Source organism: Hyposmocoma kahamanoa, unplaced genomic scaffold (genome assembly GCF_003589595.1).
Source record: "Hyposmocoma kahamanoa isolate Upper Pololo Valley unplaced genomic scaffold, ASM358959v1 99879, whole genome shotgun sequence".
Classification (NCBI taxonomy): domain Eukaryota; kingdom Metazoa; phylum Arthropoda; class Insecta; order Lepidoptera; family Cosmopterigidae; genus Hyposmocoma; species Hyposmocoma kahamanoa.
This window is the reverse complement of record NW_020656077.1, coordinates 6,474,884-6,488,224: the sequence shown is the minus strand read 5'-3', so window position 1 is coordinate 6,488,224 and position 13,341 is coordinate 6,474,884. Positions and strand designations below refer to the sequence as shown.

Below are 13,341 nucleotides of genomic sequence, written 5' to 3'. Positions count from 1 at the left end.
TAACATAGAAATTTACTATAATTAGTATGTAAGCTTTTATTTTTGAACAATTATTTTTTGTTGCAAAAAAATAACGAAATGCGTAAAGAACGCCATGTTGTTTGTTGTTGTTTACTGTTTGATGTATGCATCAATTAGGATTTTGCGTTTTTGCCTGGTTTTAGGTTTAAATTTAGTTTTTCATAGTGGAGTTGGGGGGGGTGGTTTGGGGGTGGGTTTTTTCCCGCTAGGGGTTCGGGGGGAGGGGTTTACCCCGCTCTTTGGTGCGAAAACATGATTTTTTGAGGTTATTTTTTTCGAATTTTCAAAAATTAATATCTCGAAAACTATTAAATTCCTAACTTTGAAACTTTGCACGAAGGGTTCCCTCCCCTCCCCCTTCCCCCCACCCCCCTCCCACCCCTCAAATCGTGCGATGGTAATGTACAGTCCTTCCATTCCAGCAACCCTACACGAGTTACTAAAGGGATAATGGGAATGACTGGATGCACCAGTCACTCAGCAAATGTATGTATTCCAATGTACTATGTAGAGAATACATAGTACTTACACAACGTTAATAAAACATCAAGTTACTAAATAAGGAGGCAACTTACACAACCCACAGTCACAGCAACATGGTCGCCTAACCTCTGCGCCACCTCTTGCGCCCTAGTACCTTGTATATCAAGAATTACAACCCTCCCACCATTCTTCACGAACCTTTCAACGGTAGCTTTCCCCAACCCTGAGGCGCCACCGGTCACCAAACTGACCATTCCCTGAAAGTAGAGGTTAGGTTGTGTTTACATATTTTTCGAATTAACACCAACACTTTACAGTTTGCATGGTACACGCTAACCTTCAACATTTTTCATAAGTTACTAAAAGGTGTTGTATACCCTGAAACTAATTATGCAAGTTTATTTATTTTGCAATAATTTTATGCTGTTTTTTTAATTCAAACCACTTTTTTATTTTTTATTAAGAGTTTTGGCTTGGATACAAGTTCTTTGAGCCATGTCTTCGTTTAGTTATCGGGACCCTCAATAATATTTTTCATTGTGGTTCTAATACATAGTTTTCACTTTCTCATAAATTATATTTTAAATAGTCTTAAGCGGCGGGAATTAATATTTATGTTTTCACTTTCAATTAAATCACATTATCTTCTGTCACTTTGAACAAAAACTTTGAATTCGTAATTATTGGAATTTTTAAGGTATTCTTTTGTAATTTCGTTTAAAATAAAGAATATAGTTCCAACTTTTTTCATCATTGTTTCTTTCTTCGTTTTGTCTTCATAATATACTTAAAATAAAAATAATCTTGGTAAAAGCTGCACTTGTAACTTCAAAATCCCGCCATTTTTTAATGCAAGCCCTACCCCATTTACTTTGGATGTTTTTTTATTCGATTTTTTTTCTTGGCTCAACGTGGTTAAGTTTCAGTCACTTACAAGATTTTTTACTTGTTAAAATGGAGAAACTTATTAAAACGTAAAAATGAAATCTGGAAACGGGATTAGGAAGGCAAAGTGCATTTTATTAGTGCACTTTATTTCTAATTTCTGTTGCACTTTATTGCTTCTATGCTGTTTTGTTTTAGGCACTTCGCTGTTTTCTTTGTGACAGTCATATGGTGACAGTACAAAATAGGGTAAATTTTTTCACGAAAAAGAAAAATAGATCGGAAGAAAGGATCAAAGAAATGACATTATGCCAAATAATGTACATACATTACGAAACTCTTATGAAACTTATTTCATGCTTGTTGAAATTGATTTCACGAAACTAATATCAATTAACAAGTAAGTAAAAATTTGTGTCGAGATCGTGACACCGGAGAGGTACAAGCATACATGCGCATGCGCTTGTCGTAGGACTACCTGGTATGCTGGAGACCTCTCCGGCGTATACTATATGAATATAAATATGCTGAAGACCTCTTCAGTTAACTTCGATATGGCATCGATTGAAAACGACGACGATGTGTTGTCTTTGACAAGTCTTGAATTAAGCTTAAGAAATAATAATACAAAACCGGTAAAAAAGAAGCGAAGAAAGTAGTGTAAAAAAAAACTTGTAATCACGTCAATTTAATGAATGATTTAAAAGTACCTGAAGATTTTAAAAACTACCTTCGGATAGACAAGAAAACATACCTGGGATTATTTGAAATGGTTACCCCTATGGTAGAAATAAAGATACAGCTAAGGAAACAGTATTTATCTACAGAAAAGATTATCAATTATTTTGAGATTCTATTTCGTAACGAGTTATGTATGTACATACATATGGCAGGCAGGAGTTATGTTATGAGAAGACGGAAGAATTATTAAACAAAACTTCGAAGCACTCGAAACTATAAAGTACACGTCACACACACACACGCACGCACGCACGCACGCACGCACCCACGCACGCACGCACGCACGCACACACAAACACGTGCGCGCATACGCACACACGTACACACACGCACACATTATCTACACCATCCGCTTCCGTTATGAGAAAAAGAAACCATTATGAGATCGGAGAACCATCACTCACTATAGTCCCGAACTTAAAATAGATTATTGACGGTTTCATTCAATCGAAAATAAATTATTATTATTATTGTGAATCCACTCTGCTTACTCGATGATCACCATAACGAATACAATTTTCGTTTAAGAACTTTTGCAAAAGACAACTCCACTTGTTTGCGGCCAAGATTTCAATAGCAAGGTTTTAAACGAACATTTTTGTACTACAAAATAGAAGTAAAGGATATTTACAACTTTCTCTTTTACTCTTACAGTTTCCAGATGTTGCTATCACGCGAGTTTTAGGACGCGGCGTTCATCGACCCTCTCTCTACACAGTTACTAATCAAAGAGAATGACATAGTAGTAGTATTGTAAGATGTTTGTATTTTATGCGCTATTTTGCTGCTTTACGAGTTAGTGCTGTTGATTTATAAAAAAAAACCCTCATTCTTTGACTAAAACTTTACTATGGCTAAAGTGGATCAACCTTTGTTTATATTACCAAAGAAGAGAAACGGGAAAAAGCAAAATAATGTTGTCAGCCATGTCGACCATATCATATGCGTTCAAGTAGGTATATTACCTATTTATTATTCATAAGGAATGTAAATCAATATAATATGTAAAAACATTTTTTGTTTGTATATTTATTCTGTATGCGTTCCATTATTATTTTTACGATAAAACTTTCGTGAGAAGTGCCGAGGCCGAGGCGACGCCCGTAAGTTTCTGAAGTACTAGTATCACAAGCATTTTAAAATATGTGTTGTCAATTGGTTCTTGCTGTTCGGTTCTTTTGTTGTTTGTGGTATACGCACTCGCCGTGACTTTTGTTTCAATAAAGGCGGGCGACATAATGGCATTGATTGACATGCCTTATGCTCTTAGACTACGGATACCTTTTTTCCATCTTCTAAGCTTAGGCCGGATGCAGCTGATTTCGATGCACAAACCTTTTTTCTTGGTTAATATGGTACTTGCCAATCACATGTAATTTGTTCCATGTAGCTTTGTTTATGGTATACTTATAAACTTTTGTTTACAGGGTGTAGAAGAACCCGACTTGCCGGCAATATACAAGAACCTTTCACCAGTTACGGAACATGTTGTTAATGGTACCATACATTCCACTATGGAAGGTCTCAAGTCAAACATGAAAATAAACTTGCCAATCATCAGTGATGTCAATGATGAAGAAACCAATGACATACAAGATACAGATTCCCAACAAAAGTTGATAACTGGGCCGAGGAACATCTACCAGCCCCTATCTTCCATACATAATAGTCGAGAAATCATGGACTTGTCACCTATATATGAAAACTCATCTGAAGGATACTCCAGCCATGGTGATTTAAGGGAATCCCATGACAATGACTTAATGAAAAGTTGCAAAATTTTTAACTCTGATCTTAATGACAGTTCTTCTGCTACACCATGCAGCATGACTCAAACTCAATCGGAAAATAGCTTTGAACTGGGAACCCTTACTGATAGTCTTAAGAACAGCGCTAAGAGGAAAAAACGAGTCAACATTGTACCAGAAATTACGGAAACTGAAAACACTGACAATGAAATCACTGCTTTGAGAGTTGACTCAGAGGACTCAAATTCAGCTGATTACTCATTAAATGATAATTCGAAGGAAGGCTATTTGACCATGACTGGAACAATCAAGAGAGGCAAAAAGAAAGGGCAGAATGTAGATGTTAAACTGAACATATCCAGAGAGGAACTTGAGATTATAGAGGCGGGCATTGTAGCTGAAGAATACAACAAGATGGATATATCAAAATGCTCCATGTATAATGGACCGCATGTATTTTTATTCAGCCTGTTATGCATACCATTTGTTACTTGTATTTCAGCAATTTACTCTTTCTATATAGGAACACTGGCTTGGTATAACATTTTTACTCATGTAACTGAGGAGTTGAATTGTATAAAAAAGGTGTTCTTGGCACCAATTGTGATCTTGTCGTATCCATTTTTGATAATTATATTTACTGTTGGATTGGGACTATATGCTGGCATAGTCCAGTTGACATTTAGCGGAGCAAATTGGTGGAAAGATGTATGCGATTTCGAGAAAGGTTTTTATGGCTGGCTATGCAATGCCCTGGGTATGTCTGAATGTAGTCCATATGAAGTTGTTGTGCTAATGGATGTGAAACCAGCTTAAATCAAACTGTACTGATAATTTTGTACTTACAACTGCTATTTTTACTCAATAATTAGACTGATGTATTTCATGCATTTGGTAAGATTGTAATGAAATGTAGCTAATATTTATAAAACAATTGTAGGGAAGAGCAACAATGCTGTCGTTAGGTGAATGTTCCAACTTCCATTTCGTACTTAAGCAACATTCCAATATGTGCTAGTCTAGTCATTTTTCTAAAATTAAAGTAAGGTCATGATTGTACCTCATTAACATTGATGTCTGTATGAAATTGTATAGTGATTGAATGACCGACCAATGGACACTGGCCAACTCCATTCCATGCACTCATGGGTGGCATGGGCTCCGCCACAAACATCCGGAAACATGGGGCTCCATGGTGACTAAAATCCTCTCTGAGGAGACTCAGCTTTGCATTGTTAAAGATTGCTGGCACCTACTTCCACTGAAAAATATACTTAGCCATCCAGAGGGGAAATGTTGCTAGCTTCCGTGGTATGATGCCCCATAGTGCAGATTTAAATAAAATTTTCAAAATTTAACAAGAAGTTCGAGTCAAATAAGATTTCTGTTTATTTTATACATTCCACTTGATGTTAAATGGAAATTAATCCTAAGCATATTTACTTATACTATTTATTATTTTACTTATTCAATGCCATATAAATTCTAAACTATTGATGTTTCAAAGTCACAAATAATAAGGGTTGTAACCTACTGACCTCATAAGGTGTTTATAAACAAAAGGATAAAGAAATTGAGAAATAGTGAAAATGCCTACCTGAATTAATTGCGCAATTTAAAAAAAAGTTATTTTGAAACTATAATTTTAAATACTTTTCAAAACAATGCTCTAACATTGCCTTGCCCCCGACAGGAGAAGAACAAGGAATAATGGAAAAACCCACGAGATTGAGATGCTTATTAAACATGACATTTTAATGATGAAATAACACCGAAATTTTATACAGGCATCAGGATTAACAGGAAAAAGACATTGTATTTCATAGTTGTTAAGATCTTATATCAGTGGTGTGTATGTAGTGTAATTTTCTTCATATCTCAAAATAATCAATTTAGTAAAACCAAGAAACTCACTTAAACCATATTATTTATTATTAATAAGTAGGGATGTAATGGTTCTGTACTTTAACAGTCTCAGTAGGTTTATAAATTTTGTAACATTTATATTTAACCAACATAATATTGAAGACTGATGTACCTATTCTAGTCACTATTGTGGTATACATTTACAAGCATTAAAAGTATTTTACAAAATTCACTTTGTTTCTACTAAAATAAAGTAACAATCTAAAACTGGATTAATAACCAACACAATTTATCTAGCCAGCGTAGGAATAAAGAAGTCTCATGGCGAAACATTGGGTGGACTTTGTTCCTGTTTAGTAGTTTCTTTTGACTTGATTTCTACATCTATCCTTTCTTTAGCTCGCACTATCTTTGATTGCAAGTAGAAGGAACCACCTTTTGACTTGTCGTTGACGTTAAAGAGGTGGTTGTAGTTTTTCTGAACTTGTTCTGAGTCTATTTTGTCTAGATTAAGTATCTGCATCGCTTCTTCTAGTGTGAGCCCTGTAGAAGCATTCGCAGCCGCTCTTCTGCTCCCTTCAGGACCTCCGCCAGCTCTTTTTGCTGCCTCTTGTGACGCTGCTATCTCTTGTTTTAAAGCACGGGCAAAAGCGCGACCGACTACCTGTGCACCCAGGACTATTATTTGTGCGATGTATTTAGCCATTTCCTTTCAATCAAATTAAAAGATAGAATAAGTCAATGATTTTGTATATGTCGTATTTAAAATCATTAAAACTGTAAATATTCTCATTACGACACTACCACTACACATAAATTTTGAGGTTATAACTGATTCTAACATATTTTTTGACATGTTACGTTCGGATACATGCATTGACTTACCAACAAATGAAATGGACGTCAAGCTTTTAAGCTTCGAGAGTACAGGGAGCTTAGAGGATGGAAAGGGAGGCACCATCCATCCCTCTGTCAAAGTATGTAAAATTAACCCTACATTTATACCTACTTTTGAATCGATTTCGTTCCATATCTAGTACACGAACTAGTATGAGATACTACGTATATCCAGTATCAAAATCGCATCAAGTGCTCGTCGTGCGCGCCGCCACCCTACAAACAAACTTTATAAAAAACTGCATCTGGCTAGTATAGCCAAGGATGGAATTTTATTCCGGTATATTTTTAATTACCGGTTTTGTTCAACATATTTTTTTAACAGTGATCACATTGATTCAATTTACCGATTAAATAGAAAATATGTCGTATCGTTTCGCCTATGTTGAATTATATCGTTCGAAAACATCATATTATAATTATTATTCTTCGCTTTAATCATGGACCTCCCATACAAAGTTCAAATCGTAACGTAAACGAAAGATTGCTGGATTTGATTTACTTCAGCTACACCTATTTTCACAGTTTAATGACATACGACATTTTGCTTTGGGAAAAGCCGCCGCGCCCAACATTATAAAAAGGTAGGTTACCTGCAAAACACAACTGTATAATCGTGACATTTATTTAAGAAACATAATTAAATAAAAATTAGGTAATACAACATATAATATTTACTTCATTAGTTCAACATGCACAGCTTATGTGTACTTTTGGAACGAGTCCGATACTTTACAATTATAGCATTAAAAATATGACATTCAATTTTGGTCTCTGAAATGGCTTTTCACATCAATGTTCATGTTGCCATTACAAGAACATTATTATTATATATTATAAAGAAACCGGTAACTAAGGGCGCCCTCAAATTAGGCGCTTATATAAGCACTGAAGCAACACCACTGTGGCGATTCTACTGCACCACTGCTAATTTTCCTACAATATCTAGAAGCGCAGTTGCAGCGCCACTGTCGTGACACACGCGGGTCCTTTTCTTTGCAGTTGCAATTAGTGAACTAAAAATTACTGAAACACACACACACACGCGCGCACACACACATGCACGCGCGGCCCGCGCGCGCGCGCGCGCACTCGCGTCTAATTTGAAGACGTCCTCAACTAACCCGGAAATGAAATGAAATGAAATTTTATTTGTTTAAAACATTGTGATAAGATGGAGCAACTATTACAGAACATATGTTTTACCTGACTGGGCATATAAAATTTTACTTCAATTGAATTTAATTATAGCACTGTCATCGGACGTGTACAAGGAATAATCAATCAAAGAATAACAACAAAATAATAAACTATCAATGTCAAACTATTAAATGTCATACATCATTATTACATTAAACATACATACACATTCTAATCTCATGTCGACATCTAATAATCAACAAAGAATAATCAGTCAAATAAAAACAACAAAATAATAACCTTCTATGTCAAACTATTAAATATTTATACATCATTATTACAAATGTACATCATATACATTAAACACTAATTTCATGTTAACATTTATCTAAAAAGCAAGTCACGTTGTAATGATTTTTGTGTCTAAGCCATTCACTAAGTCTGTTTCTGAACAAATTATTTGATAACGCTTTAATGTCTTTTGATAGAGCATTATAAATTCGAACAAACCTACCATTACATTGATTTTTGTAATAACACAATCTAGGTTTATTATTGTACACCAGTCTATTTGGGTCCCTTACATCTCTACTATATACATCTGTATTTATTTTTAAGATTTAGATTTTACTTAATAGACCATGCCACTCCGAAAATGTACAGGGTCAAGAGCACGTCGGCTTGACACGTAAGATTTAAATCCAACTCTTTGCCACTTATGATAAGAACGGTCCAAAGTAAAAGGTGTCAAGCTTGACGTGATCTTGACTATACATTTATTTTTTTCCATCCTCTAAGCTATACATACACTGTAACGGCAAAATTCCCGTATGACGTATACGTAACGATGTCATTTATCTGCCAGTGGCTCGACGTGTTGTGACCAGTTGCAACTACTGTCTATTTTCACGCCTAAGAATGTTGTAGAATCTGCCTCTAGTTTTAGTCAAGTTAACAATCAAATTATTAAGTTTAAACCGATTTATTATTCATGTATTGAATTCGTTCTTAATTCGTTGTTAATTATTTTATTTTTGTAAGGAATTACGGCTGACATATCATCTGCAAACAATATGCATTTGTGTCGTGTAACCTCTGGTAGATCATTTATGTAGAGCAAGAATAATAATGGACCGAGAATATTACCTTGCGGGACACCACACGTATTGACTCTATTTTGTGATCTTGCTGACACAACACAGCCTTTTTTAATGTTTTATTTCCACAGCTTGCTTCGTATTTTCCAAGTAGGAAGCAAACCAGTTAAGAGTCACCCCTCTAATATCTAAATTATTTAATTTTGTCAGCAAAATGTCATAGACACAAAGTCAAACGCGCCAGTCGTGTCAAAAAATATCACCGTTGTAGATATTTTTGCATTAGTGTTCTCCAGTGTCTGACGTACAAGATGAAATGCAGCCAGTGTAGTAGATTTTTTTATTGAAACCAGCACTGCTCTTGTTTCATTATATTGTGCTTATTAATAAAACTTAGCAGCCTCTTCTTTACGCATTTCTCAAATATTTTGGACAGCACGGGGATTAAAGTTATAGAGCGATAATTTTCAATGCATGTTCTTGTGCCTCTTTTATTGGTTTCACTGCTTTTCTTTCTTCCGCGGTTTCACTAAAGAAATTCGGATTCAACTCGTTTCACGATAGACTGGTTAATACAATAAATTAAAGCACCGACCATTGTTTATTGAAACAAACCGTCTATTGTGAGACTAATCCTGCGTCTGTTTCTCTTTCAGCTTTACATTCAACATGAAATGTTAATTCTTTATATTGTTGAATACCATTAAAAGATCAGACGATTGTGCGGCGCGACATCTGACAGTATTATAACCGAGTATACGCCGTCACTTGGAAGTGGTATCTCATTTAAATTGTCTGGTATCATCTGCAAATAAAATTAAATCTAAATTTGTTGTTCTAAGCATAATGCTCTGGCCACACACAGGCGGTCGCGGAAGCGCTTCGGGAGCGGGAACGGCTGACGCGCGGCCGCCGCGCGTTTTAGTGCGGCAGGGTTCATTATGAACTCGTACATTACAAAAATTCCCGCGCCCGGAACGCTTCAGCGGCCGCCTCTGTGTGGCCTGAGCATTAGTCTCAATTTCTTTACAACTTGATTTCACTCTGATGTTTCACATTATACGTGGAAAGATTAAAAAATCTGCAATGAGCTAACGCTGAGAAAACATTTACTATTACGTGTCCATAGGGTGTAAATTATATACTCATACCATGCTGCAAAAAATACACGTTATGGTCTGGCCACACATTACAAAAAATTCTGCGCTGAGCAATAAGCAGTACAGTAATATTAAGGGTTGCACCACACGACAACACGTATTAGCACTGCATCCATCCATACTAAACCTATTTTTGTATATGAATGTAATATAATAATACCGCAATATTTAATTAAAATTAATATTTTATAAATTACTTAGCTTGCATGAACCTGGATACCAAAAGTTAATATGTACTAGCATTTGAGAATCAAAAAGTAGCTTGTCAACCTTTATGGTGGCACTCAAATTGTCACCACGCATCAGCACGGCGTCTATACTAAACACACATTTAGGCAGTAATTGAAGATATTCCATACAAAAAAACCTGTTTGTTATGAACGTGAAGCGGATGACAAGACGGCGGCCAGATTTCGGAAAAATTCACTGATGATGACTTACTCTTCTAAACCGCAATGCAGTAATGTTCACATACTGCTTAGCGGCAAAAAGCAGTACTTTCCTGGACGACCTATTTCACAAGAATTTGTATTGCTACTTTGTGAGCGTTGAAATAAAAATGAATATAACCACCTTGGGCAAATAATCATGGAAGAAATTATAAAAATCTGCCTGGATGTAAGGCATCCAAGTCTGGGGTAGCGGAAGCATTTCCAAGTAATACCCAAAAAGGCTAGAAAAACACCCTAACGAACTGGCAGCCAAGCTGACAACTCGAAGCTATGAAAAGCGCCTTAAAGCGGAAAGACATTTTTACCGTTTAAAGAATAGAAGCTTAATAACCCACGCATTTGGTTATAGTTTGAAACTGATTGCAAATAAAACGAGAACACAAGAAAAATATAAAAGTACTTTTACTTTTTTGCCCAGAATCTAGTGAGTGGCGCACTCGTACTATGAGGTATGTCAAAATTGGTAGATAAATATGAATTTATAATAAATTACCAAGGTCGTTAGTAAATGAGAAAAGCGACATATTTATAAAAAAAGTAAAGAGTCTGCTAATAGAAAAATGTTACTATGCTGTTTCAGAATTTATCCAGGATAATGATTTGAAAGATTAATTTATTATTATAAGTATGTCCTCCTCACCAGTTTGCTGTGCCCTATCCAGCGTCTACAAAGATCTGTCAAATATCAAATCTACCACCCTGTAAAACATTGTAGAAAATGCAATAAAGTATTGATTGACTGATTGATTGATTAAATAGCGAGTTACAGCAAAATAACATTAAATTCATCACATCAGCCAGAAGACCTCCACTGATGAACATAGGCCTCCCCCGAAGAGTTCCAGGCTAGCCGAATGCACATCCACAGGGCACATACCCTGCCCACTGCGAACTGTTGAAGTATCAACTTGCTAATCCTTTGAGCTGTGTCGGTAAGTTTCGTTCTTCTACGGATCTCTAGATTCGATCACGTAGAGAAACGTTGAGCATTGCTCGCTCCAATTTAAATTGATTGAACTTAATTGTCTGAACCAATTCCCTCCATCAAAAATTAAGATTTCTAAAATGTTTTGCCATTTCGACGAAAACGTATTTTCAGCCCACTGTACTACGTTGAGTTGGTGGATATGCCGTTTAATATTTAAAAGAGATGACACTGTTTTTATGGACATAGCTGTATGTCGTTGTAAAATACGAAGTCTTTCTTCCAAAAGGAAATAAGTAAATAATTTGCTGCTGCCATTAGGCGATTATCACACTGCACCGCTCCTTGTTTTACTCGCTTCGTAAAAAAAGTAGCGGAGATCCTTCTTTGACAAGAACAGTTAATAATACAGAACGCTACAGTTATACTGTCGATTTGGTTTTTGTTTAATCAATAAAAAGACACCGAAGATATAGGATACATCACTTTTTACGAACCAAATCCATAAATGGATAATTTCAACTTCATTACAAAAATTTACGAAAATATGAAGATAAATTTGGTCGATTTTCAATAGCAAATATAAATTTATCGACGTCGCGATCTATTGCAGAAAACTGAACATGTCCTTAAGCTTAAAAATCTGCGAGGTAGTGCATAGCGCAGTGTGCTATGTACAGCGGTTCGCCGCGCCCCTCGGCGGGGGGCGGTAAAACCGCGTGCGAGAAGCGTTGTCAGTGTGTTCGACGGCGCGTGTTTTCCATACAAACTGAGGTACTTCAGTACAATGTTAAAAAACGCAGCTCCGCGCTCCGTCGCGGGTCGCGGTGCAGTGTGATAATCGCCTTAGGGAAATAATGATAATACGAAACCGTTTATTTTTGTATCAACAATGACAAGAGCTTTAAAAAGGGGTATTTATTGCGCAAAATTGTGTTATTTCAAATATTGGCTGGAATCAACGAAAAATAACGGATAATTTCGAAAATAATGATCTAAAAATTAATTCCGAAATACTTGTACTATTTCGAAATATTTCAATTGAAGCAGATTTCCATACATAAAATATATTTCTCCTAGATGTTTTTTTACCAAACTAAAATCGTTTCATCAACATCAACAGAAAAAAAAACCAAAAAATTATGTTATATATTTATTAAAAGTTTCACATAGAAGAATTGTTTACATTGTATCTTAGCACATTTTATATGTATATCCAAAGGTAATCATTAATCATTACTATTTTTTCACAACATCACACTTAATACCATTTAATTGTTTAAATCTAGTAATATTTTAAATTAAAACAATGTAAATAAAAAGTATCTCATCAATTCCGCCAATTTGGCTTATTGATTCGAATAATAAAAAAACATTAAATGGGGTTCAATAACAATGAGAAAAATAATTTTACTTTAATTTATTTTCTTACTATTTCTAACATTTAGGTTTTAATTTCTCAATATGAGTTATACTCACTTAAGAAAAGCTACAAAAAGAACATAATATATATCTATACCTAGACTTAGAACAGAATACAATGTTAAATAAAAAACGAGTTTTTTTTGTTTATTCCCGATACTTGCGATTGTGCCATTGCAAAACAGGGAAATTTTTCACAGTAAGTAATGATAAGGATAAATAATAAGAATCATAATAAGCATGTCATTTTTTTACCAAGTTTTGTGTGAATTTCGCCAATGTCAGAGTTATTTATAATTCTCTTTTTCAAAATGTTCCACTGATACAACTCCACTAATCTAACAAAATAAACGTTAAGGTGCAAAGAACTGGCTACCTATTACGATATCAGCAATACCAAAATTCATTACGTAAGCTTGTACAAAGCACCCCCACGAGTTTTGTTGAATAGCAGAACCCATAAAATTACTTAACGGAATAATTCATATCGTCAAAATCCCAAAA

General features: G+C 35.2%; 3 protein-coding genes across 3 annotated transcripts in view; 1 reads left to right on the top strand and 2 right to left on the bottom strand.

Moving 5' to 3' along the window:
• LOC113239478 (3-hydroxyacyl-CoA dehydrogenase type-2-like) overlaps positions 1–873 on the bottom strand; it is a 7,104-nt gene extending 6,231 nt beyond the window's left edge. The window contains exons 1-2 of the mRNA XM_026476509.1: positions 842–873; positions 597–761 (exon numbers count right to left, since the gene is read on the bottom strand). Of these exons, the coding sequence (XP_026332294.1) occupies positions 597–761; positions 842–850 (174 nt within the window). The 5' untranslated portion in view covers positions 851–873. The remainder of the gene's footprint in view (positions 1–596; positions 762–841) is intronic.
• Positions 874–2,952: 2,079 nt separating this feature from the next.
• Positions 2,953–5,416, top strand: LOC113239393 (transmembrane protein 169). Its single transcript, XM_026476382.1, has 2 exons — positions 2,953–3,082; positions 3,558–5,416. The coding sequence occupies exons 1-2, from the start codon at positions 2,981–2,983 to the stop codon at positions 4,692–4,694; spliced, it is 1,239 nt and encodes a 412-aa protein (XP_026332167.1). The 5' UTR covers positions 2,953–2,980; the 3' UTR covers positions 4,695–5,416.
• A 383-nt stretch (positions 5,417–5,799) lies between these two features.
• Positions 5,800–6,693, bottom strand: LOC113239394 (mitochondrial import inner membrane translocase subunit Tim16). The gene is made up of 2 exons (XM_026476383.1): positions 6,630–6,693; positions 5,800–6,453 (listed from the first exon to the last, which is right to left on the bottom strand). The coding sequence occupies exon 2, from the start codon at positions 6,448–6,450 to the stop codon at positions 6,064–6,066; it is 387 nt and encodes a 128-aa protein (XP_026332168.1). The 5' UTR covers positions 6,451–6,453; positions 6,630–6,693; the 3' UTR covers positions 5,800–6,063.
• Positions 6,694–13,341: the final 6,648 nt, after the last annotated feature.